The following is a 23,031-nucleotide window of genomic DNA, read 5'->3' as shown; positions in this document are numbered from 1 at the left end:
CGTGAAGATGAAGGCTAATGGGAGGCCTGGAGGGTGGCTGTAAGCAGCCTGCTCTGTCCTAAACTTGTAAAAGATTAACTGCTATGGTCTGTGAGATGATTTTTATATTTGGGACAACAATGATGAGTGTTCTTTCCATTTTTAAGGGTAGGTGAAAATGCTTTAGTTTTATATATTTATATATTTTATTGGGCAAAGCCGTGCCTAAAAACCTAAGATGTGAGTTAGCCATCTAATTTGTTCTGCAAAACAGAACATATTTTAATATCTAAAGGTATTTATAAGGTTGGCTCTCCTACATTATTTTCATATTTATTTTTCTCCTAGTAAACTATTAGTTACTTTTTATTGTTGTGAATGAATCAATTCTGCTTCATTTCAATTTCATTTAAAGGATTAGATGTCATGTACAGGAGTGGTGATTTAGTTACAAATTCACCATATGAGTTTTTATTTTCTAAGAACCTTAAAATTTCCTTTCTATTCACTTCTGAGCTGCCAAACGGAACAAAACCGAACCTCTGTTACTTTTCAAATGTAGCTCAAAAGCACTGTTGTTGATTTAAGGGGTTTCCAACATTTATGATTGGTAGGAAGTGCATGTATAGGTATGAAGGTTAATTAAATCAAGAGGTGAAGTTTGTAGAACAGGGAACGCTTCATTAGGCCCTGTGTGAAGTAACATGTACAATCTGTTCACAATACCCCAAGTGCCATTCACTGAGACAGTGTAATTACAGCTTACACACAGTTTCATTAGTTTGTGTTTCTTCTACTGTGGTTGACATGTATGTTGTCTTCACTGAAACCCTGGAATAGAGGAGGGACTGCTCGCTGGTGGGCATCTGAGCATGCTGACATTCAGCAAATCACTTTTCCTTTGGGTTCTAAAATGTCTTATCCCAGATTTAATTAAGCTTGTAATTCATCAACTGGCACTTTTTTTATTTCTCAAATTCCAGATCTAGCTAAAGACTTGTGAGATGGCTCTTCTTGTATGCTTTTTCTTATGTTGTTGTTGCTGTTGTTGTTGGGGGATTTTTGCTTTAAGCACAGGGAGACAATTAATTATCTTTCCCAACTGCTAGTAGTTTGGATTTTGTCTGGGTAGTTTTTTAATTAAGAGTTCATTCATTTTTATTTCAGGCAGGATATTATGACAACCTAAAGAGGCAGTCTTTAATACACATCTCTCTTTAATGTGCATGGTGTTTAGGCAAGTGTAAAATCTAGGTGGCTGTGAAGATATGGGGGCTTCAGTGAAAGTTTAACCATATAGATTCCCAAGAGTTTCTTTTAATAACAACTTATGCTACCAAGCACTGTGAATGCATTTAAATAGACTGAAGTGTTATCACAAGTCCAGGAAAATTATGCATTTGGTTGATTCCTAGAGAAGGACAGTTAAAGCTCCAGTTATGATCTCCAAAAGTCAGAGACTGGATGCATACATAAAAATCTTGGAAATACATGAGCACAACTTAATATTACCCTTGAGATAAGTCCCACAGTCCTATTCAGGCAAGAGAAATTGAGGAAGCACTTGGAGGCACAGGTCTGTAGACAGAAAAGCAATATTAATGAGGGTAATAAAGAGACTAGAAAGGAGGAATGAATGATGAGCTTTATTGCAAATCTTATCTGTACATAATTTCTTTATATTAAAAATACCTGCATGTTTCTTCTGCAAATTTAGACTAATGTAAGAAGAGAATACAGCAGGGATATAGCAGAGGTAATAGTAAAACCAACCTTCTGTTGTCCTCTTTTTGTCCTAGTAATGTGTTTAAATGTCTTTAAAACATTTATGTTTAGAACTACTATATTAAGACAATACATGTTCCATCCATGCCATGTGGTGTCCCAGCTCTGCCAAGCCATGGCAGCTGCCAGGGTGGTTGTGATCTGTCATCAGTTCTCCGACTGTAGTCTGAAAACACTGGAAAGCTTAGGGCCTGTTCCAGAGCTATTTTACCCTTCGTTACCTATTATACTTTTTTGGTGTCTAGTAAAGTAAATAGCAAAATATTTCACAGAAACTGCCTGCCAAATTTTCTCATGCTAGGAATTGGTGTTCTGTTTTGAGATGACATCCTGGGTTAGTATCTGTGTTCTTTAGGTTTTAGATAGTTTGTGTGTATCTCCTGATTTAGTGAGGTCTAATATTGTATCATGCATTTCATGTAAAACCATTCCACAAGAAAAGTTAGCAATAAAACACGTATGAAATTGTACATGGACTTAATTAGATCTTAGCACCATATAAATCACTGCACAGACCTAGGCTGATGTACTTACAAACCAGTGTCTGCCAAAACTGCTCTAAATCACCTGACAGTGTTTCAGAAGTAGCATATTTTGGGGCAGAACTTCCAACCTTGGTGCAGAAAATGAAGAATTATAGGAAATCAGATGAGGGGTAAAGGGAACCAAAATGTCATCCATTTGCATCATGTAAATCCAGAAAGGGGTCTCAGTGCTGCTGCAAAGCACAAACTGTGGCAGGCACGCTGTGAGGGAACAAACTAGTGTGCCAGCTCTGGTTTTAGGCGTGGTGTTTTGTGAATTTATGCACTTAGAGACTGTCAACAACTTCAGCTTTAGGATGATGCATAGGAGCTTTTAAAACATATGTACTTTTTAATATTTCGCCTTTGAAAGGAAGGACTGCATTGGTTTGAGGCTTTTATTTGGGTAAGTAGAACATACATCACGACTAAGAGCTGTTAGTTGTGTGTTCTCAAAATAAAAGGCCTCATTTTATTTATCCACTTCAGTGCCACAGGAGCATATGATGCCTTATAGGTGATTAAAAAGAACATGCCACCAGAATTTTATAACTTACACAGTGCACAGCAAGGGGTGACAAAAAAAAGGCAGATAAATACAGGAAGCGTCAAGGTTACAGTGGCAAGAGCTCATGAAAATGCTTTCATATACCAAAAAAGCTTTCACTTATGCCTCACATACGTTTCCTCACTGCATGTTGCCTCTGTGTCTTGCTGGTTATTTGATTTTTGGTTTTGTTAACGTATTCTACTCATAGATTTTGGTCCTGATACTGTTTCCCTTGAAGTCCCTGGAAGGAACTCCTAGTGATTTAAACAGTGTTTGATCAATCTCAATAAGCAAAGACTGTAGGGATGTGGTTATGAAGAAGATGGCACTTCAGACTTCTTTTAAATTGAAGTGTTTTGTGAGAATGAGTAATGAAGTACCTGTAATTTTTGTTGTGCATGTAGTAGGTGTAATATTATGTACAAAAATAATGCGTTCTTCCTCATAAATACACAAAGTAGAAAGATTTGTTGTTCTTCCCCTGTTACTATCCCATTCTAAGTGGGTATCATTTGTCCAGAAAAATGTTTACTTTTCCACAGTGTTGAGATGACTGTTGTGAAGATATGGAATTGTTTTGATTTTGTGGGGTTTTGCTTTATTTTTCTTGATATATCTTTCTCTTTTATATGCCCTCCAGTTCGTAAAATTTTGTCGTAAGTTATTTCCAGTAATTGTCATTATTGTCATAATTATTTTGTGGATAAGTGCGTGAGTGTATATATATATATATCACTTGAATCCTATTGATCTCCTTGTTTCAGTGATACTTTGTAGTAGGTTCCTAAATGCGTAGTGAAGAACACTGTTATTATTAGCCTTATGTATGTTTTTTTATCTAGTGAGGTTTTCCTTACTCTTGTATCACAAGAAATTTTCCAGTCATTATGTTTCAAATTATTGCTTTATCATATCTATAATGTCTCCAGTTTTATGCCTCTTGCCTGTGTCCCATCTATCTACTTTTATCCTTCTTCTGTTTCTGCCATATTTTTCAGTAATGTTATCATGTCTTCTGAGTTTATGATAATGTTTCTTCACTCTAAAGAGATCCCATCATCTTGATGTGAACTTTTCTTAAAAGCTGGAAATCCTTTAGACTAATGTGCTAGCCTTGCCAGAACACATTCTCAAATGCATAGGGCAAACAGGATCCGTGTGCATTACATGCTGTAAAATGTGGAGAGAGGAGCCATCTTTGACATCAGTGTCTGAGTAGCAAATGGCAGAGTCTGCCTTGTAACATGAACTTGTGGTTTAATCTGTACATGGAGCAGAGACACAGAAGTGGAAGTGGACCTATTTGCCTTTCTACAGCAATGCCATTATTTTCTGTTACATGTATTTGAGGGAGACGTTTCTTAACTATTCAGACATGTAAATACACAGACATACAACTCAGGATAGCTGCAGAAATATCTGACTCTCTTTAAAATATTTTTAAATCCTGTTTGTTTCTGTCTTTTTGGCCCCATGCAGAGATCCTTCAAAAATATATCACTGCTGATTTAGTTGATGGTATATACCTAAGAAGCATCAAACAATACAAAAACATTCAGTGTATCAAATAAAAACAGATGTGTTATATAATGTGATGAAATTTATTCACCTGTTTGTGTGAGTGCTACACATGTCTGATGGGTACAACTGTTTATTAAACAGCTTGCCCAGGTGTTGCCAAATAGTGGATTAAATTCTAGTAAGTCTGTTTAAGTGTATCTATGCTCATGAATATGACATTTAGTCTATTTACACCTTTCCAACTGAGTTAAAATGTCAAAAAGATGTATTTTTGTAATATAAGTACCTCAATTCTTTTTGACATTATTTTCTGTAGCTCATTTCATATGCATATCTTTCTTTTATATTATCATCATGATGGTATTAATTTGGATGTGCAAATTAGCTCTTCATGATGTTGTCATGTCAGCATCTGGATTCAAGATGTGCTGTTTCATAAGCATTGCATCCTATTGCGTTTCATCAGAGTCCCCCTTTTCTAATCTAATTATTCATAAGGAACCTTGGGGATTGTGCTAATGGGCATCTGAAGCTATAAAGAGTAATGAAAGTGGTTGTGTTACTGCTATGCAATTAAGTGTATACAGAATACCATTCATATAATTAAATTCAGATTTTTTTTACCACTCTTTTTCTCCTTTATAGTACATCAATTATTTCTCTGAAGTTAAAATAATACCAGTGGAGTGTAAGAGCTTTTTACAAGAATTGTAGCATTTATAGTGACAAAAGTTGATTTTTGGCTTTTATAATAAAAACTTCAGCAAATAAGGAGACAGTTTTGTGAATTTTTTAATGGTTTTTTCATGTTTATGAAAAGGTGGAGGATGTTTGTGATTGAGGCAGGATTTGAACTGCAAGGTGGGTGTGGGGGGGTGTGTGCGTGCTGTATGTTTTCCATTTAATATTCTGTCCACTGGTTTGATTGGGTACAATACACATTATGCTGCTGCTGCTGCTGCTGCTGCTGCTGGTAATGTGTATCAGCAGTCATTGCAATTTGTAAGTTCAGCCTGACCTTTGCTCCGGGTTCAGTTTTCTGTCTCTGTGCATTTGGATTAAGTGTTTTGATGAATGAAGATAAAGTATTTAGATCAACTAGTCAATATGTTTTCTGCTGATAATTCCATATTAATAAGTGCTGATGGTTAGTATCTTTAAGGTCTACTGACAATCTGATTGAAATCAATGGCAGTTTTGCCTCATTTAGTTCAATGGGAGCAAGAATGAGTCTTTAACCAGCAGAAAATTATAAACACCAGTCTCTGTTCATGTGTCATTCACTATGAACAAGAGTTTTTATGGTGCTGTCAGGCTGAAAAAAATTCTTTTCTTTTTTGATAACAAAGCTGCATTTAGCTGAAGTAATCCCTAGGTAGCCTGTTAGAGGTGTTCCAGCTTTGTTATTCCCAAACAATAGGGAATGTGGCCTCTCGCTGATTCTACTTAAGTAAGTAGTTGCTGCTGCTCAAAATAGCTTGAAACTGCTGTGCAGCTGAAATTCTGCTGCAGACATCCTGCATTAACCTAGTTATCTTGAATTTTCTTGTGAAATTCAGACTTGACTTTAATTCTGCAGAACACATGATATTAAATAGGTTGTGCAGTTCCTTTTTCCAGAACACCAGTGACAGCCATGATGTTCCATGTCAATGAAGAGGCCCAGGCATTGTGAAAGCATCTTCCATCCTCTTATCTTTGATTGCACACAGCTGATTGGCATCTCATCCTGTTCTGAGCTGCCTTAACCATAAAAGTCCCACTAGCATTTTCAAGTTGCTCGTCTGCCAAGTAACCTACTACAAAATGGAGAGGTAGCTTCATAAAACAACTCTTCCTGGGTATCCTCTTAGTTTCTCCCCAGGTACCCACCAGGAGAAATGAGCTGTGAAGTTTGAATGAGGGTTTAATAGGTCCAGGTCCTGTCTGGCCAAATGACACAGTGGCTGAGGGGGACTGACAGATTCTCTCTAATCATTGCTGTAAAAGCAGAAGGAAAAAGGAAAGAGGGGTAAAGAGCGCAGAAAGCCTGGTCTCTTGGCTAGATTTTCGGCTTGCTTAGGGCTTTAAAGGTCAAATGCAACACCTTAGGTTAGTACCTCCTTAATTACCAGGAGACAACCTTTAGAGCACAGGAATGGCATGCTTTTGGCATTACTCATTGAGTGTCTGCACTCTCCATTAGTTCATGCTTTAAAATATTCTTGAAGTATGGCTGTATGTTTATAGGTCATTAATCTGCCCCTACAAAGACAAATAAGTTTTGCCTCCAAGAGAATAGTTAAATTCATCTTGCTTTCTGTACAAAATACTCATGGTGCTTGGTCAACAGTGATCTGCAAAGTCAGGTTAACATTGCCAGATTTTCTCCCATGGTTAAAGATTCTGATGAAATGTCTGGTAAATTTTCTGGCCATTTTCTGGCCATTTTCTCAGCATTACTTTCACATACCTTCTAAGCATATTCTCTGAGATAAATACCATTGTCTGAAAATCAGTAAATGGGAAAAGAAAACCTTCAATCCATTCAAACAACCTTTTTTATTTATTTGTGGAGTATTTTTTTCCTTTTTATTTTACTGTGGTAAATTTTAGATTTTTATATTTTTGTCTGGTAATTTATGTTTTTCCAAATTATTTTGTTCTCCTTTTATTATAGGCTAAAATACTTAATTCTCAACTGTAATGTATTAAATAGGGACCAATTGAAATAGCATTTTCACTGGGTATTGGTTGCTTCCTATTCTGCCTATTACTTTTGCATATTTGTGTTTTGCTATGTAAATATGAAAATAATTGTTTAGAACAGTTTAGAACTGTAAAAAGTCTGATTTTGTGTTCCTGTCTAGTGTGTACATATCTTTAATCATCCAAGTAATCTTGGTCGATGGACTGTATTTCTAGATGTTTACCTAAAAACTTTCATAATGAAAGCCTGTCTTTGAATCTGACGTGGTTAGTCATTGCTTTGTTAGGCTTGACTTCAAATAATATTTTGTTCTAGCATTTTATTAGCAAATTATTATCTTAATGATCCTTAAGTTTAATTTTGTGCAAATGAGATGGGGAGGGGGTGCTGTTTTTCATTGTCAAATCAAATTCTGTCTCTCTATTTTAAAGCCAATTTCCACATACAAGTTCAAATCCCTTAGATAAAAAATATGCTCATTTACAAAGATTATAATTGATTTTTTGGCCCTGTTTTTAATACTTTGCACTGTAAATGACATCCCAGTGGAGAATAATCATCATACAGATGTTTGAAAGCTCCTTCCTGCCGAGTATGGTAATTGAAGTCTATAAAGTGTCATCAGGCTGCGTATTGTTTCTAATTAGTACAAGGGAGTTTCTCTTAGCTTTGTATAGTTTTGCTGGCCTCTTTCCTTCATTATTTTACCAGCTGGCTAGTAAATCTTGTCAGTTACTAAGAAAAAAAACATCCAGAGCTGGAAATTTTTCTGTGGGCTTCATAGTGTCCTGCTTTCCTTTACCAGAAAAATACAGATTTTTGTATGGTTTGATTCTGACTTTCTGAAGCTATCAGTATGCTTTTAGCTCCAGCAGGCCAGGTACTACTCTGACATCTTTTGAAAGACTCTTTATCTCACATCATCAGGAGGAACATTAGTACAACAATAAATTTCTTTTCTCGTAGTAGGGCCTTTATGATAATGATTCTCATTTGCCTAGTTTCTGAAAAAGGAATATTTTAGTGACTGCTTGATGGTTGGATGTTTATTGCAGACAGTTTCCCAGGGTATACAATGTGTGATGGAAGTGGGCAGATAAAAGGGTCTCTTCTCTTGAAAGGAGTTCAGTTATGTGCAAAATTACTGGAAAAAGAAGCTTTGCTGCCTGTTTCAGCTTCCCTGTGTGAGTGTACTTGGATACAGGTGAGGTTCTGCCGTCCTTTTAGGAAATGCTGGATTGAGCCTTTAAAACTCTGGTAGGTGCTTCCCTCTGGTAGGTTATTTTAGCCTAAAGTAGTGTCCCTGTATTTCCTCATGGCTTTCTGCAAGGATTTTTTGCCTTAAGTAGTCTGGAAGTTTGTAGGACTTAAGAAGAGAGACAGATGTATAGATTTTTCAGGTCTTGGCTGCTTTCTTCAGGCCTCCATTCTAACCATAGAAGAATGAAATAAGAGCTAGTTCTCTTCTTAAGACTCTGAGGCAGGACACATGATTTTTTTTTTAAGGTAAAATTTATATTTTTACCTTGTGTGCAGAGAACACATTTTCTGAATATTCAGGAAGCGCATTAAAATTTGGCATGATGCATTATTTAAACAATTTCCTGTTGATTCCAATTGAAGTTCACTCTAATAATATAAGTCCCCGTTTTGATTGAAGGTTGAGGAGGTTCAAGAACACTCTCAGGAACAGCTAACAGACAATAATTTGTTGTATATTCTAAGGCATCAGACTAAGATTTAGGAGGTTGACTTGATCCTCTCTGAATGACAGCATCCTGAGGAAATAATTTTGTTTTTTCCATCTTTCTTTTTTTATCTGTGTTGCAAAATGATGATATGACACATCTCTTTCTTCATGTCTAGGTTCTTTTTAGTGTTTGGGGGAAAAAAGTACATGACAGCTGTGATCTGGAGAATACCATAGTGAAATAATTAAAATAGGATATGCTACTTAGGTTGGAAGGGATCTGCAGTGACCATGTAGTCCAACTTCTTCACTGATTCAGGGCTGACCAAAAGTTAGAGAATGTAGTTAAGGGCATTGCCTCTTTAACACTGACAGGCTTAGGGCATCTACCACCTCTCTGGGAAGCCTCTTCTGATATTTGACCATTCTCTCAGTAAAGAAATGTTCCCTGTTGTCCAGTCTGAACCTGCCCTGATGCAGCTTTGATAGGATACCAGGGAGAAGGGATCAGCACTTCTCTCTCCACTTCTCTCAACAGGAAGCTGCAGACGGCAGTGAGGTCGTCCCTCAGCCTCCTTTTCTCCAAACTAGACAAGCCCAGAGTCCTCAGCCACTCCTCCCAGGACATTCCTCCCAGCCCTTTCACCAGCTTTGTTACCCTCCTCTGGATGCATTCAGAGACCCGAACACCCCTCTTGAATAGTGGTGCCCAGCACAGCACGCAGCACTCCAGGTGAGGCCACCCCAGCACTGAGCACGGCAGGACAGTCGCCTGTTTTGACTGGCTGGTTGTGCTGTGTTTGGTGCACCCCAGGACAGGGTTTGTCCTTGGGGCTGCCATGGCCACTGCTGGCTCACATTGAGATGCTGTTGGCCAGCACCCCCAGACCCTTCCTGCAGGGCTGCTCTCCAGCTGCTCCTCTCCTCATTTGTACTTGTGCCTGGCATTACTCAGTCCTTCTTGCAGAATCTGACACTTTTACTTTAGAAATTCCATCCCATTCATCATAGCACAGTGCTCCAATCTATCTAGATCCCTCTGCAAGGCCGATAACAGAAATCCTCCTTATTGTTTGTGGTGGAAAATGCACTCAGTACCTACAATCTACTCAATATGCTACTGCTTTACAGTGGACCCTCCAGTTAGTGCAGAGCATGTGTAGAAGCAAACCTCCTTCTGCAAAGAATTAGTTGCTAATTATGCAAGTGCACAGGAGGCTATTAAACTAATAACATCAGGTATTTGATCTGAGGTGGTATTCCTAGAAAAGTACAGTGATGTGTTGCTTTCTGAAGTAAAAAAAGGGTTTTTTGTTACTTGGCTGATAAATATTGCATCACTAAAGCAATAGCATTAGCAATGTAAAATAAAAACATTATTGTAGAGAGCCAGCTTCTTCCAGGGTTAGGAAATGGTGCCAGGGTCTGCATCTGTCCCCTTCATGGCAGTGTGAGGCCTGATGGCAGCTGCATGCTGGTGCAGGCATGGGGAAGACAACGTCCCCCTCTCCACTCAACCAGTCTGGCAAATTTTCCAGCATCTACTCTGTGGTTCTGACTTGGGTAATAATACTTTCCCTCATCATGGTCCTTTGAACAACTAACCAGCGTGTTTCTCCTGTTTTGCCTTGGAGAAACCTGTCAACACCTTTTCTCTTCATTCTGTATTTGATGGATTTGTCAACATTGCTTAATGGAGGCTGGTGAAAAGGTATGTTTTGTTGTTAGCTCTGAATAGGCAGTGAGTCCTGAGAGTAGCAATGTCTCGGGCACAGCGTTGTGCTGTTTTACATTGGCTCTGATGCCACTTCATTCAGTTCAAGCTCAGATATTCCTCTGCAGTGTTCCTCTGCAATGCATAAATACCACCCTCATGCAAACAAATATTCAGAAGCATCTCGACTACATATCCATAATTTATAATTATAGTGGGACTAAAATAGACTTGAGTCTTCAGCTGGCCTCATATCTCAGAACTGCTGTATTGCAGCAAAGGCTGCTCTGCTTTGAGAGCACAGCAATAATTACTGTGGACTGCATTTTAACAACCAACAATGATTGCAAGGCACAACTTCAAGAATATTAGGGGAGGTTGGAAGCCTTGTGCTTCTCTCAAGGGCTTAGGTGTCTAAATGTTATCTATGTGCGCTGCAAATTAGCAGCTCTCAAGCAATATGGCTTCAGGAGGCATGGCCTTGGGGAAGGTGCCTGCAGATTTGTGAGCTACCACCATTTGCTTTGAAGCCCCCCTGATTTGGGGAGCCTCCTAAGGAAATTCCTCTAGGTCTGTTTTTGCATGGGAGACAGAAATCTGATTAGTAATGTTTATTTTTCCAGATGATTTTGTTTTTTTACTTTTCCGGTTTAGTGATAGGGTGGAAAAAATTACATTTGGCATTTAACCTTTTGATGAAGAAAGACTGATTTTGCTTAGTGTTATAACATAGGTTTGAAGCTTTGAAGTCTGTGTTCCATAGCTGTAAACACAGTGGGAATGGTCTGATTCCCACTTGAGGTATTGCATTATTAGACTGCAAGGAGCTTTTAGGGCTGTTTGACAATAATGACCGCATTCCCTGCATGCTGCTACCTTCGGAAGTAAAAAAAAACCCAAACAAACCAGAAACTGCTTGATCTGTGGTTCCTGTTTTAGACATTGTCCATAGCATTTGTATATATGCTGCTCTAGTCCTGTTATGTAATTGATGTCCATCGGGAATATCCCCAAACAGGGATGTTTATTTCCTGAGGCTGTTAACAGTGTTTGAAGTTTCTTTATCAGACACAGACTGGGGAAAGGTGCATTGATTTTTAATGTCTTCTGCTCTTTAAGTAATTTTTTTTAATGAGTAATTATAGAAATACGATGCATTTAAACTTGAGGGCAAATTTAACATTGGGTTTTTCACACTCCAGCTATCTAGAATTCAATGTTTCAGGGCCAGGAGTTCATCTGTTTCCTGACATAATGGAGTGATTTAGCATGCTCTTCATTTTAAGCACATGACTAATCGCATTTTCCTCACATTTATTCAGCTGGGTACATACATGTATGTATGTGTATTTTTATATATGTGTATATATATATGTATGTGTATGTATATAGGTAGAAACTAAAAACTTTTGCCCTTTATGAACTGAATCTTAGGAAATGAGCTTTTAGACCAATATAAAGTTGTGCAAGCCTTTTTTTTATATCATTTTCACACGCGTATCAACCTTAAAGCAGAAGGGTGATAGTAAAGCTGATACAGTTATCCTGATCGTTTTAGACAAGCTTGGGAGCAGCCTTTGTGTTCCATCAGTAACAGCAACCCATATTAACACTGAAAAATCTAATTTTTGTCTTCTTGGGATCATTATGTAAATTTGCTGAAGAGATCTTGATGCAAGCAAGAGCTGCTTGCACAATCTTTGAACTTGGCTTTAGTTTATACACTTAAACTGGCCACACTATCTGAATAGTTTTGAGAGGTCACAAACACTGATTTCAAGGGATGCTTAGCGTGGAGCTAATATATTATGATGTGCATGCTCTTCATCAAAGAAATATTAGGTATTCCCAGAAGTCCCAGAGTTATATGATCTTGTGACAGACCCAGAGGCAAATTCAGAGTTGTCAGCTGAATTGCCTTTGGAGCCTGCCAAGCAAACAGATGCTAATGTTAGATGAGTATCTACATGGCTTGGCATGGAGCTCCCATGACAGGCAGCAAGCCCTGTGTGTGACCTTAGCTTGCTGGTCCACTGCTGGGAATCACAGAGGAGACGTCTAGTGAAGGATGAGTTAGAGCTGTATGTTACTCACAGTAGTTGAATATAGTTTATTTGGGTCCTGTAGTCAGAGTCTCTGATGAGAAGATTTAGGCACTGCCATCCACCCTCTTGGGTTATGACTGAGAAAAACAAACACAGTTTGTTTTCCTTGTGCTAGTTCTACAGGCTCCAAAGCCTCTTGTATGCTGGGAAACCCCAGCCTCTGCCAGTTGCAGTAGGAAACCCTAATATAATCTGGCATAGCAGAGTGTGAATGTTACTATGTGTGTGCCACACTGATTCCTATGAGCTGCACTCACTAAGTACATCTGCCTGGGCAAACTGGATGTTTGGTAGCACTGGGACCAGCTGGCACAGAGAGGCTCATGCCCATGAGGGTGATATTCTGCAGCTTCCAAACCATGGTGTGGCCATCTGTGTGCTGCCTGTTGAAAAGTGGCCCTGCCTTGTAGCCTCTGAGCCATGCCAGAATGGTGTTTGGGGGAGAGCAATTTATAACAGCCAAAAGCCTCTCAAAGTCCTCTCTTTATCACTTTAACAGTGTGAATCATACCACTGCAAAACCCAAGAACGTTTAGGAGCTCTTCATTTGCTAGTGCAGATAGGGCTGGTGTGTCTCTGCCTGCCTTGTCATCACTCCGTGTTTAAAGACTCTGGCTCTAGCCCAGCTTCTAGCTCCACCCCTTCTTGATTTTTAAGATTATATCCCCCTAGCTTCACCCAAAAGCCTGCTCACTGGGCTTTTTCTCTGTGAGTGCATGCTGTTGTAAGGCTTTGTTTGTTGGGACTCCATCAGTATATTCATTTAGCAACATGCATACTCAGTGAGCTGAATATAGGAACATTTAAGTCTCTAGACAAGTGATTAAGAGCTTTATTAAATAGAAATGTTTTGCTAAGCCACAGCATGGATTATCTGTCCCTTAGTATGTGTATAATCAAAACTGCTTCTCTGATCTTGGATAAAAACTCTGGAGGATCTGTTTCATTTTTTTCCTTTGTGTAAAATGGGAATGCTGACATTTCTTTGCTGACTTCCTTGGGTTGCTGTGGAGTTTAATGCCTGGAAAGTGCTTTGAACATGAGAACTGCTGTGACAGAATTACTGAGAGCTTTGCTTCTGGAATTTAATTGCTCAGTTAAGGAGGGGGGGTGGGAAAGTTCAGAACCAGCTGGCAGTGAAATTCTATTGAAGTTTGTATGTAATATATGGAAATAACATTCATATTGAATCTGGTTATTGAGGATTGTATTTTAAATTTTGGATGATTTTTCATTAGACTTTGATATATTTTAAATTAATGATTTTCCTTTAAAATTCTAAATATGGGTGGGATTTTTTTTGTCCTTATTTTATAATAGGCTTTTAACAAAACCTGAAATTTTCTTATTGTAGATCATTGTAATTATTGTGCACAAGCATAATCACTTCTGACAATAAAAGTAAAATTGGTGTATATTAATAATTTGTGCACTTTCCATATTTGGCTTATATTTGCTCCAAAATGAAGGGCGAGGTTCAAGGTCTTTCTGTGCTCTCAATAACCCGGTTGCCTAGCATTTTTAACACTTGGCAGCACCATTTCTAATCTGTCTGTAGCTGACAGCCAGGCTGTGCAGCTCCTCAGTGGGAAGTAACATGGAGCTGAGCAGCAGCTCCCAGCTCAGGCAGGCTTCCTTCTGTGGGTACCAGTTTAAACCCCTCTCTGGAAATTGTAAATGCATGATGTGATGCCCATGGCAATTTTTTCTCTTTTGTCCTTCAGCATGGGTAAGAGGGGTGGACTGGCACATTTTCTAAATGTGCTCATGTTTATCAAGTGGAATGTTTCAAGCCTGTTTCTGAGTCCTTAGCTTAGATGAGGGTCTCATCTGTCAGCAAAGAAAGAAAGATCTGGCTGCATTTTTTGTTTTTCCTTTTTTTTTTTTACCCTGCCGCCCCAAAATCTCAGAAGAGTAAATGAGTAGCATGTGTTACACAGTGTAAGCTGTGAAGAAGATTTGAGGAAATGTGAAATTTAGAAGCTTTCTGTGCATATCTTTGTGCTAAAATAGATACTGATCTGCAGTGTTTTCTTAGTTCTAAGCGTTGCTTGTAAGAATAGATACAGGCAGTGTTACCAAATGGCTTGGATGTACTGAGAGTGAAAGGCTTTCTAGCCTTTTTTTTTCATCTTGTCCAGGCTGAACAGGGTGGAGGGATCATTGTTTTCCAGGCTTCCTGTCTTTGGCCATCCCCAGTGGCTGAGGTCCCTGCTGGAAGCAGGGCTGGAGCAGCCCCTGCATTGCCTGTTAGTGCTCAGGGAGGGCTGCAGGCTCACAGCTCAGAGAAGCTGCTCGGGTACTACGGGGGTGCAGTGCCACCATTGGGGAGCCCTAAATTGGTATTAAAAGGATTTGTGGGAAGCTTTTTATCCTTCCACTGCATGTTTCAGATTAAGAAGGCACAAAGCGGTGCACTTGGTGACTTCAGCAAGGATAATATTAATAATGTTAATTAGCCATTCTGCCTTTGCAACCTTGCTGGTGTAAGCAGGTCACCTTGAACATGAAGACACTGAAGTGCATCTAAACTGTAGCAAATTTTTTGAGAAATGTGTCCTAATTTTCAGCTATGCTACATCTGACAAATGCTCCTTGACCTTGTTTACTACTTAAGCTGTGGGAAACTTTGCATTTACCTCAGGAGACAGAAGGTCAAGTCTCTTGGGCCTCTTTTCCTGGAGGCCTTGTACTCTGCAGGTGGGAGATGGGTGCCAGAACCTCTGAAATAAGGGCTTTGTGCTTTTAGATGAGGAATACATATGTGGGAGGGTCAGTTTACAAAACACTGAATCTCAGTGACTTGCATTCAGTATAAAGTGCTGTTTTTAGCACAGAACACTGAACCCAGATAATCTATTTTACATATTTGTCCTGTAAGCAGTTCTTTTCCACACTGACTGTGTTTTAATAGTTGATTTTTCTAATTTGAGAAATACAGCTAGAAATTAGCATGTGATTAAAAAGCTGTTGAAAATTTTTCTAAGCCCTTAAAATAAACGCATGCAAAAAAAATGGAGGAAAAACCCAACTCTATTAAATCTCCAGGCTAGAAAGAATAAATCGCAGTGGTTATAAGTACTCATGGGGGGGGTTAAAGATTTTGGGTTTGGTTTTTCTAGATTCTGTTTCAAGTAAGTTTTCTCTTTGAGTGAACATTGAACATATGTTCATATGTTCTGCATGGGAAGATGTTTCCTTGGTCCCTGAGGATAGGGATGAATGGACTTGTGAAACTCAGCAGTCTCATGGTGGTCTCATGGTCACCTAGGCCTGATGCAGGCCACTAAGGTGTGTTTGTGTAGCATTTCTAAAATCCCAAAGTTGGAGATTAAAGATGAAGAAAAGGGAAAGATTAGCTCAGTGCTTTCCAGGATTTGAAGCAAGAAAAATTTGTTGCTTCCATTCTTTGGAGTTTTCTAACTTTTATGTACTACCATCCCTAGCTGAATGGGTCGTGTTTCAAGGAGTCTTTCAAGACCTCTTCAGCATTTGACTGTGGTTTTGGATTTCATGTCAGGAAGAGGTTGTACTCAGGAAGAAAGGTGATATTTAGCCTGATAAACCTTGTTCTTGCATGACAAGATTAAATGGGGCTGCTTGGTTTTTGCCCTTGATATATTTGTCTGTGTTAGCAGAGAGGCTAGGCAACGTGCCAGTTAACAAAATAATTACGTGAAGTGTAGTGGACACTGATATCTGGATTTCATTTGAACTGATCACCTTCTTTCAGTGATTCCTGAAGCTTTTCCACTGTTGCTGCTGTTAGCACCATCTGTGTTCAAGGCTTGCCTTAGCCAAAATCAGCTTCCTGTTGTGTTTTGCATTGTCCCTACATCTAACATCGAGCGAGCACAAACTCATCAGACTTGAAGCCATAATAAATGAGGAAGAAAAACAAAGTTAAAGATTTACCAGGGTGACAAATAATCCTAGGGGCAAAGGGGCAGAGAGATCCTTATTTTCAAACTAGTTTTCTGTTGTAGCATTTCCTTGTACTCTTTCATGCTTTCTTAAGCTCTCATGTGTGCATGTAGTTTCTCAGGTGTGCTCTTTCACACCCTTCCTCATGCTCTTTTTAATGTCTGCATGCTCTCTCCTTCTCTTTCCATCTCCTGCATTCTTGTGCTTTACTTTTTCTCATTTGTCCTCATCTGGCCACCCAGCTGGTGCTCATAACCTGTGTTGTTTTGGTGCCTTGGAGAGGAGATCAAGGCAGTTTGTGTGTAGGTCAAGGAACTTCTATCTGGATGATGTGGTTTAGGGGTTACAGTTTTAATGCTGAGTTGATGGTTAGACTTGATAATCTTAAAGGTCTCTTCCAGCCTTGATGACTGTGATTCTATGATGCTGTGTGTTGTCTGCCCAAGAGTAGAGTTGGCTTTCTGGTGTGTTGGTTCTCAGTGTTAAGTATCTGACCCAGCCAAGGTGGATGGTGTGATGTAGGAGAGTTTGCACTGCGCTTACTTAAATTTTGAGGATGCTTTCTGATTTCCTACAATCCCTGGATCCAAGATGGTGAATAACACTGCTGTGGCCCACAGTGAATGCACTTTGCAGAGACTGCTACTTCAAGCAGAAATTTTTTCAGTTGTCAAGGATCTCTCTGCCAGCAATTTCAGAAAAGGACTCATCTGACCTTCATACCTTTGAGGTTTTGCATACTTTATTTTCTAGCTGTTTGAGGAAATATTGGAAACTTCAGCTTTAAAAAAGTTAGTAGGCTTTTTCTTTCCATTTATTTTTTTCTTTCCCTTTTTTTTTTCTTAGTTGTAGAGGGATTCCTTATGGAACCAGGAGCATATGATACCCCTGGAAAGATTGGACAACCCAGGGTTGCTGAGGAAAAGCCCCTGAACTGGCCCCTGGCTGCAGGCAAGCCTGGAAAGCACCTGGCTGCAGGCAGCCCTGAGAGTTTTTGGCAAGTTATGCACTGGTCGGCTCCCCCGCTGATTAGAGGCCGTCTAGAGGGACTGGGCGTGAATCTTTGCAAAAGTGGATATAAGCTTGCATAGTTGAACAATAAAGGGAGGACAATGCTTAATTGTATCGGTGTACGTGTCATTTATCTGGCCCGCTCTCCGGACTCGGTCCCTAATGCCTGGCGCCTGAGCAGGGACTCGAGTGATCTTACTCGCTTAAATGTGGTTTGTTTCGCTTAAATGCGGTTCGCCTAAACATGGCAAGACTCCAAATCATCACACCGACAGTGAGGAGCCTGGAGAGCTGGAGCGGGAGTGTCCCGGCAAAAAGCTGAGTGGTGACGGAGACCGGAGCTTGCACACCCGATGGAGCCCCGCAGGTAAGACAGCTATGGAGTACGAGGTTGCCACTCGTCTCCTAGCCAGCCTAAGAGAGGCGAGACTGTAAAAGATCGAGATCTCCATGCCCTAATAATGTGGGCCCGGGAACAAGGGTTTTTGAAATGCACTTCGCTTTTGTTTTCTACTGAAGGGTGATGGGAAGTTGGAAGCAAACTGTGGCAGTCCACAATTGAGGGTGGAAAGGAAGGTAAAGAAGCTAAAGCTCTTGGATTAACATGGAGAGCTTTGACTAATACCCTCACAGGAATGAAAGCAGAGAGGAAGGTGGCCGCGGCAGCCATGGAAACGCTGGGGGGTGGCGGCCCTGAAAAAGAAAGAGAGGGGGCTCTCATGGAGTGGCGGCTGGAGGCCACGGCAGAGTCCAGGGTTGCGCGATTCTTTGGGCTGACCGCGGGTCGACTGATGAAGGGGACATCAGCGCCTCTATGCTCGCTGCGGGAGCTGCTGGACCCGGCGGGGAAGGAAGTTACCCCACAGAAGCCTGAGGGAGAACTGGAAGTGAAGGCGGAAGCAGAGCCTCCTGACTCTGGGGGTGGGGTGCAGGTGAGCAGAGGAGAAGCAAGCGGTCCTAACTGCCGCCAAAAATGGCAGCGGGCTACCCCGCTCTACTGGACAGTGGACCATCATCCGACTGCGAAGCAGCCTCTATGACTTTGTCGCCCACAGAGCCAGAGCCAGCCGGGGCTGCCGGGGGTCAGCCCCAAGAGGAGGAGAAGCACCAAGAGTGATGCATGAAGTAATGAAGAAGCTCGCTGAATTGTCTACGCATCAGGACGTGCTGGAGGCTAAGGCTCGTGAAACCACACCATCAGCACCGTGGCGTCCCGTGGACCCACCGGTCAAGCTGGCCACCAGAATTCCTTCATTCCCATTGGGAGAACCAGGCACAGGGCCTACGGCCCTTCCCTCCCAGCAAGAGGACGTGCAGCCATTGCCTCCATCAGCCCCAATGGTGAGGACTGATCCATTGCGAAGGAGATGGAATGGAGTTGTCTGTAACGCAATCATTGAAGGAGATTGGCAAGCCATAGATGCCCTGGCCTGCCCTATACTGATACAGGGGGACACTGCAAGGTGGCAGCCCCATGACTGGAAGATCTTGCAGCAAACGAAGCAAACGGTCACCACGCACGGCCTCCGGTCCGAAGCTACATGGAGCATCCTGCAGTTTATCTTTACAGCAGATGTCCTGTGTCCTAATGATTGCATCATCATCGCACAGTTGTTGTTGACCCCTTCACAGTTCCTGCTCTGGGAGTGAACATGGAAGTGGCTAGCACAAGAAGAAGCTAGCAAATACCAAAGTGATACGCAAGACCCACTGTATGCCATCCAAGCCGACATGCTAACTGGGAGTGGGGCTTATGGAGCGACGGTGACACAGCTGACCATGCCCACAATCATTCATTAGTTTTCACAGACTCTTGCCCATAAAGCCTTGTTGTCAGTACCCGAAAAGAAGTCTCCTCCATATGCAGCAGTCTGACGGGCTCTTGGAGTCATATGGTCAGTTCATTCAGCAGCCTTGAAGGACGCAACTGAGCTCTCTGAAGAGCTCCAGGAGCAAATGTTCCAGACCCTTGCCTTTGAAAATGCTAATAGGCAAACTAAGATGATTCTTGCCACTCTGCCCCAGGGAGCAGGAGCAGATGAGATGCTCGTGCGTGCTAACCGTGTGGAGCAGTTGTCTCAAACAGCTGCATTTAGCTCAACGCTGCAGAATGTCCTGCAAAAGCAGGGACAAGTCATCGCCGCAGCGCTGATGGAAGGGGCACAAAGAAAAAAGGGGGCAAGGGCCGCTGGCCCACCTCCTGGTCCCCAGATGGGCGGAGTAACCTGTTTCTGGTGCGGTGAAGAGGGACAAACTAAACATAACTTCGCAGATGCTTGACGAGCTAAGCACAGATGTTACTAGCGTTAGGCATGTGGTATTACAAAATAGGGCAGCCATTGATTTTCTACTATTAGCCCACGGCCATGGCTGTGAAGATTTCCAAGGTATGTGCTGTATGAATCTTTCTGACCACTCTGTCTCAATTCACAAGCACCTCTCTGACCTCCAGAGGGGCCTGCACAACCTTCGGGAGACAGACGACCCTATTAGAGATTGGCTTAAGGGTCTGGGTATCACTGGATGGCTGTGTACCTTGGCAGTAGAAGGCTGCCGATTGCTATTTGTAGTTATATTAGGCTTAATAGTATTTGGGTGCATTTATTCCTGCGTCAAAGCAGGGCTGCAAAAGATCATCGACCAGACCTGGGGGGGTTGTGTAGAGGGATTCCTTATGGAACAGGGGCATATGATACCCCTGGAAAGATTGGACAACCCAGGGTTGCTGAGGAAAAGCCCCTGAACAGGCCCCTGGCTGCAGGCAAGCCTGGAAAGCACCTGGCTGCAGGCAGCCCTGAGAGTTTTTGGCAAGTTATGCACTGGTCGGCTCCCCCCACTGATTAGAGGCCGTCTAGAGGGACTGGGTGTGAATCTTTGCAAAAGTGGATATAAGCTTGCATAGTTGAACAATAAAGGGAGAACGATGCTTAAATTGTATCGGTGTACGTTTATCTGGCCTGCTCTCCGGACTCGGTCCCTAACACTTAGTCTAGACTAAACTCTGACAGCACAGCTCTTTGTATTGGCCTTCCCTTTATTCCAGATACTGTAATACTGCTCCTCTTTTATTTGCCATTTGTCCTTTTGTTTTATGGTTCTCTTTGTTGCAAGCTTCTTTGTTGTTTCTTCCAGATTGTGCTCCTCAGGGACTTCTGTATCAGTATGACTGAACATTGCTTGCAGCCATGCCAGATTGTGCTGTGATCTTATTGGATTTCACAAACCAAGGTTAGGCCAGGTCAGAACTTGGTTGAAATAATGTAGACTACAAGATTGCCTGCTAGCCACTGGGAACACACACAACAAAAACCTGACCCAGATGCTGATTCAGTCAGTTCAGGCTGACAGTGTTGCTGTGCTGACTATGGTGGGTGTGATATTAATGAGAAGTTCTGACCTGTTCTGACTGGTAGGATTTCACAGCTTTTTTTGGAGAAGACTACTGTTGTTAATTCCAGTGTTCTGGTCCATTCCAAGTCCTTTAATTCTCTATCAGGATTACCCTGGAATTCAGTTGAATATTATATTCTCTGATCATTTTTCCCTGTGCTGTTGCATGATGTTTGCCCGCGAAACTTGCTGTGCTGTTCAAAAAGTTGCATTTCTGTGCTGGGTGAAATAATTACAAAACTTTATTTGCTTTTCTGATCTTCTGGAAGCAAAACAAAATATACCAGGGTCTTCAGATGAAAGGTTCCAGAAAGGTAGAAATTCTTAGTAAAAATAACACATGAAAATTACAGTTGAACTTTCCTTAGAGTTGCTTGAAGTTTCTGATCAAAAGACTATATGAAGATGTGTAAGTATGTTCAGACTTAGCTTCACTGAGTGCATATTAGGTGGAAAATCGCATGCCGCTATGCTGGAGTGCCCCAAAATGATGGGAAGATTGATTATATAGATAAGGCTTTTCTAATTTACTGTAGAGGTATTTGGACCTGTTTGTGTTCTGTATTGTTTTTAATAGCTTATTCCTTTAAATTAACCTGTAAAAGACTAGAAGGTGAACATAGAAAAGTATGTAATGGTGTGAAATAAGGCCAAAATTAACCTGGGCTCTGTTTCATCCCTGCACTCAGCCTGAGGGAGGGCTGCTGGAGGGTTTGTTTGCCTGCATCCTTGCTGGAACACTCATGAAGTTGTGGAAAGGACAGTACAATCAGCTTGAATTATCTTGATGTGCCCAGATGTACAGTGATGGACTTAGATCTATCACAGAAACTGAATATATCTATCTAGGCAGCAGCCATTAACAGCATAGCCATTAAGAACATTTAAGGAGTGTAAATTGAGAAGCTGTAGAGGAATTAGTGAGGTATGAAAGGGCAGAGGTGACTAGGAGTCAGTGAATTAAATACTTCAGGCTGGATCAGGAAAAGCTTCTTGACAGTTTAAGCTGTAAAGTAGTGTGATATCTTTCTGTGTAGATAAGTGATATCTTTTTGTGAATATGTAAAGTAAGTCTCAGGATTCAAGTCTGTAATGCATTGTACGTACTGGAACAATTTGCTGTGGCTGGATATGATCCAGATAATCAGGTGTTTATGCCTGTATTTTCATCTTTTGAAAGTTTTGGGTTTGTTTTTCTCAGTCAGCATGTGTATATTGAGGGAAAATATTGACTATCTTGACTTTTAAATCCAAATTTATATACATTTCTGCATAGACAAAATGGAAAATTTAGAAGTGGAGTAGGAATATTAATGTTGGATAAAAGATGGGATTTACAGTTTGATTGTAAGCGTTTGGCAATGAGGTTACCCATAATTATTCTTAATAGGTAAATTATCTCCATCTGTGATAATCCTAATCGTTAGTGGAAAGCTTGGCACTGCCAGCAGAGATATGGAAGGTGTAGTGTAGGAGAAGGCTGGAAGGAGTCTTTCATCTCCGCCATCCCTTGCCAAGGGCTTACTGTACATGCAAATTCATCAGCTTTTCCATTGTGGTGCATTTATATATCCTGGAGAGGGTGAAATCTCAGAATTAATTGCTCTGTGTGCTCAGGGGGCCATTCTGGAGTGGGAGAGTCTGTAGGATTGAGACAGCAGTGGCTGATGTTGCTACAGCATTAATAAGTACTGTGGGGAATGTCCTGCAGCAGAGTATGAAGAGCTTTGTTGATTGATTCTGTCCTTACCTCCTCTGTTTTAGGAAGAGCCAGCCTGGCAAATCCTCTGTAAGAAAACAGCATGACTGATGTTCACCTGCTGAACAGATACGCTGGATACGTTTGGGGGTGGTGGGTGGTGGTGTGTGCTCAGGGGACAGATAGCTGTTGTTTTCAGCTGTTATTTACAGGATCAATAAAACTGATTTTCCAATTCAAGGATAATTTTTTACCAACAAGCTACATCGCCTCTAAGGTCATAATACTGGATCTGCTCTTTTTCAGAACAAGTTAATTTGAAAATGATAGGTAGTTTCCAGCTCAAGATTAGTTTTTCTAATAGGTAGGAGAGATGTATCTGGCAGAAACACCTTGGGAGGGGGTCAGAATTTTGCCTCAGAACAACATTGTTACACACTGCCCACAGTC

At 41.0% G+C, this 23,031-nt stretch overlaps 1 protein-coding gene across 8 annotated transcripts in view; it reads left to right on the top strand.

Moving 5' to 3' along the window:
* PPP2R2C (protein phosphatase 2 regulatory subunit Bgamma) overlaps nucleotides 1-23,031 on the top strand; it is a 207,496-nt gene that overhangs the window by 127,184 nt on the left and 57,281 nt on the right. Inside the window, exon 1 of one of the 8 annotated variants that reach the window (XM_069014481.1) lies at nucleotides 17,600-17,859. The exons of the other annotated variants lie outside the window; for them this stretch is intronic. Coding sequence (XP_068870582.1) covers nucleotides 17,700-17,859 — 160 coding nt within the window. The 5' untranslated portion in view covers nucleotides 17,600-17,699. Of the gene's footprint in view, nucleotides 1-17,599; nucleotides 17,860-23,031 lie in introns of those variants that run through there. 8 annotated transcript variants of the gene reach the window in all.

The sequence above is a fragment of the Aphelocoma coerulescens genome, chromosome 4 (assembly GCF_041296385.1).
Source record: "Aphelocoma coerulescens isolate FSJ_1873_10779 chromosome 4, UR_Acoe_1.0, whole genome shotgun sequence".
NCBI lineage: Eukaryota > Metazoa > Chordata > Aves > Passeriformes > Corvidae > Aphelocoma > Aphelocoma coerulescens.
This window is presented reverse-complemented; position numbering and strand designations above follow the sequence as displayed.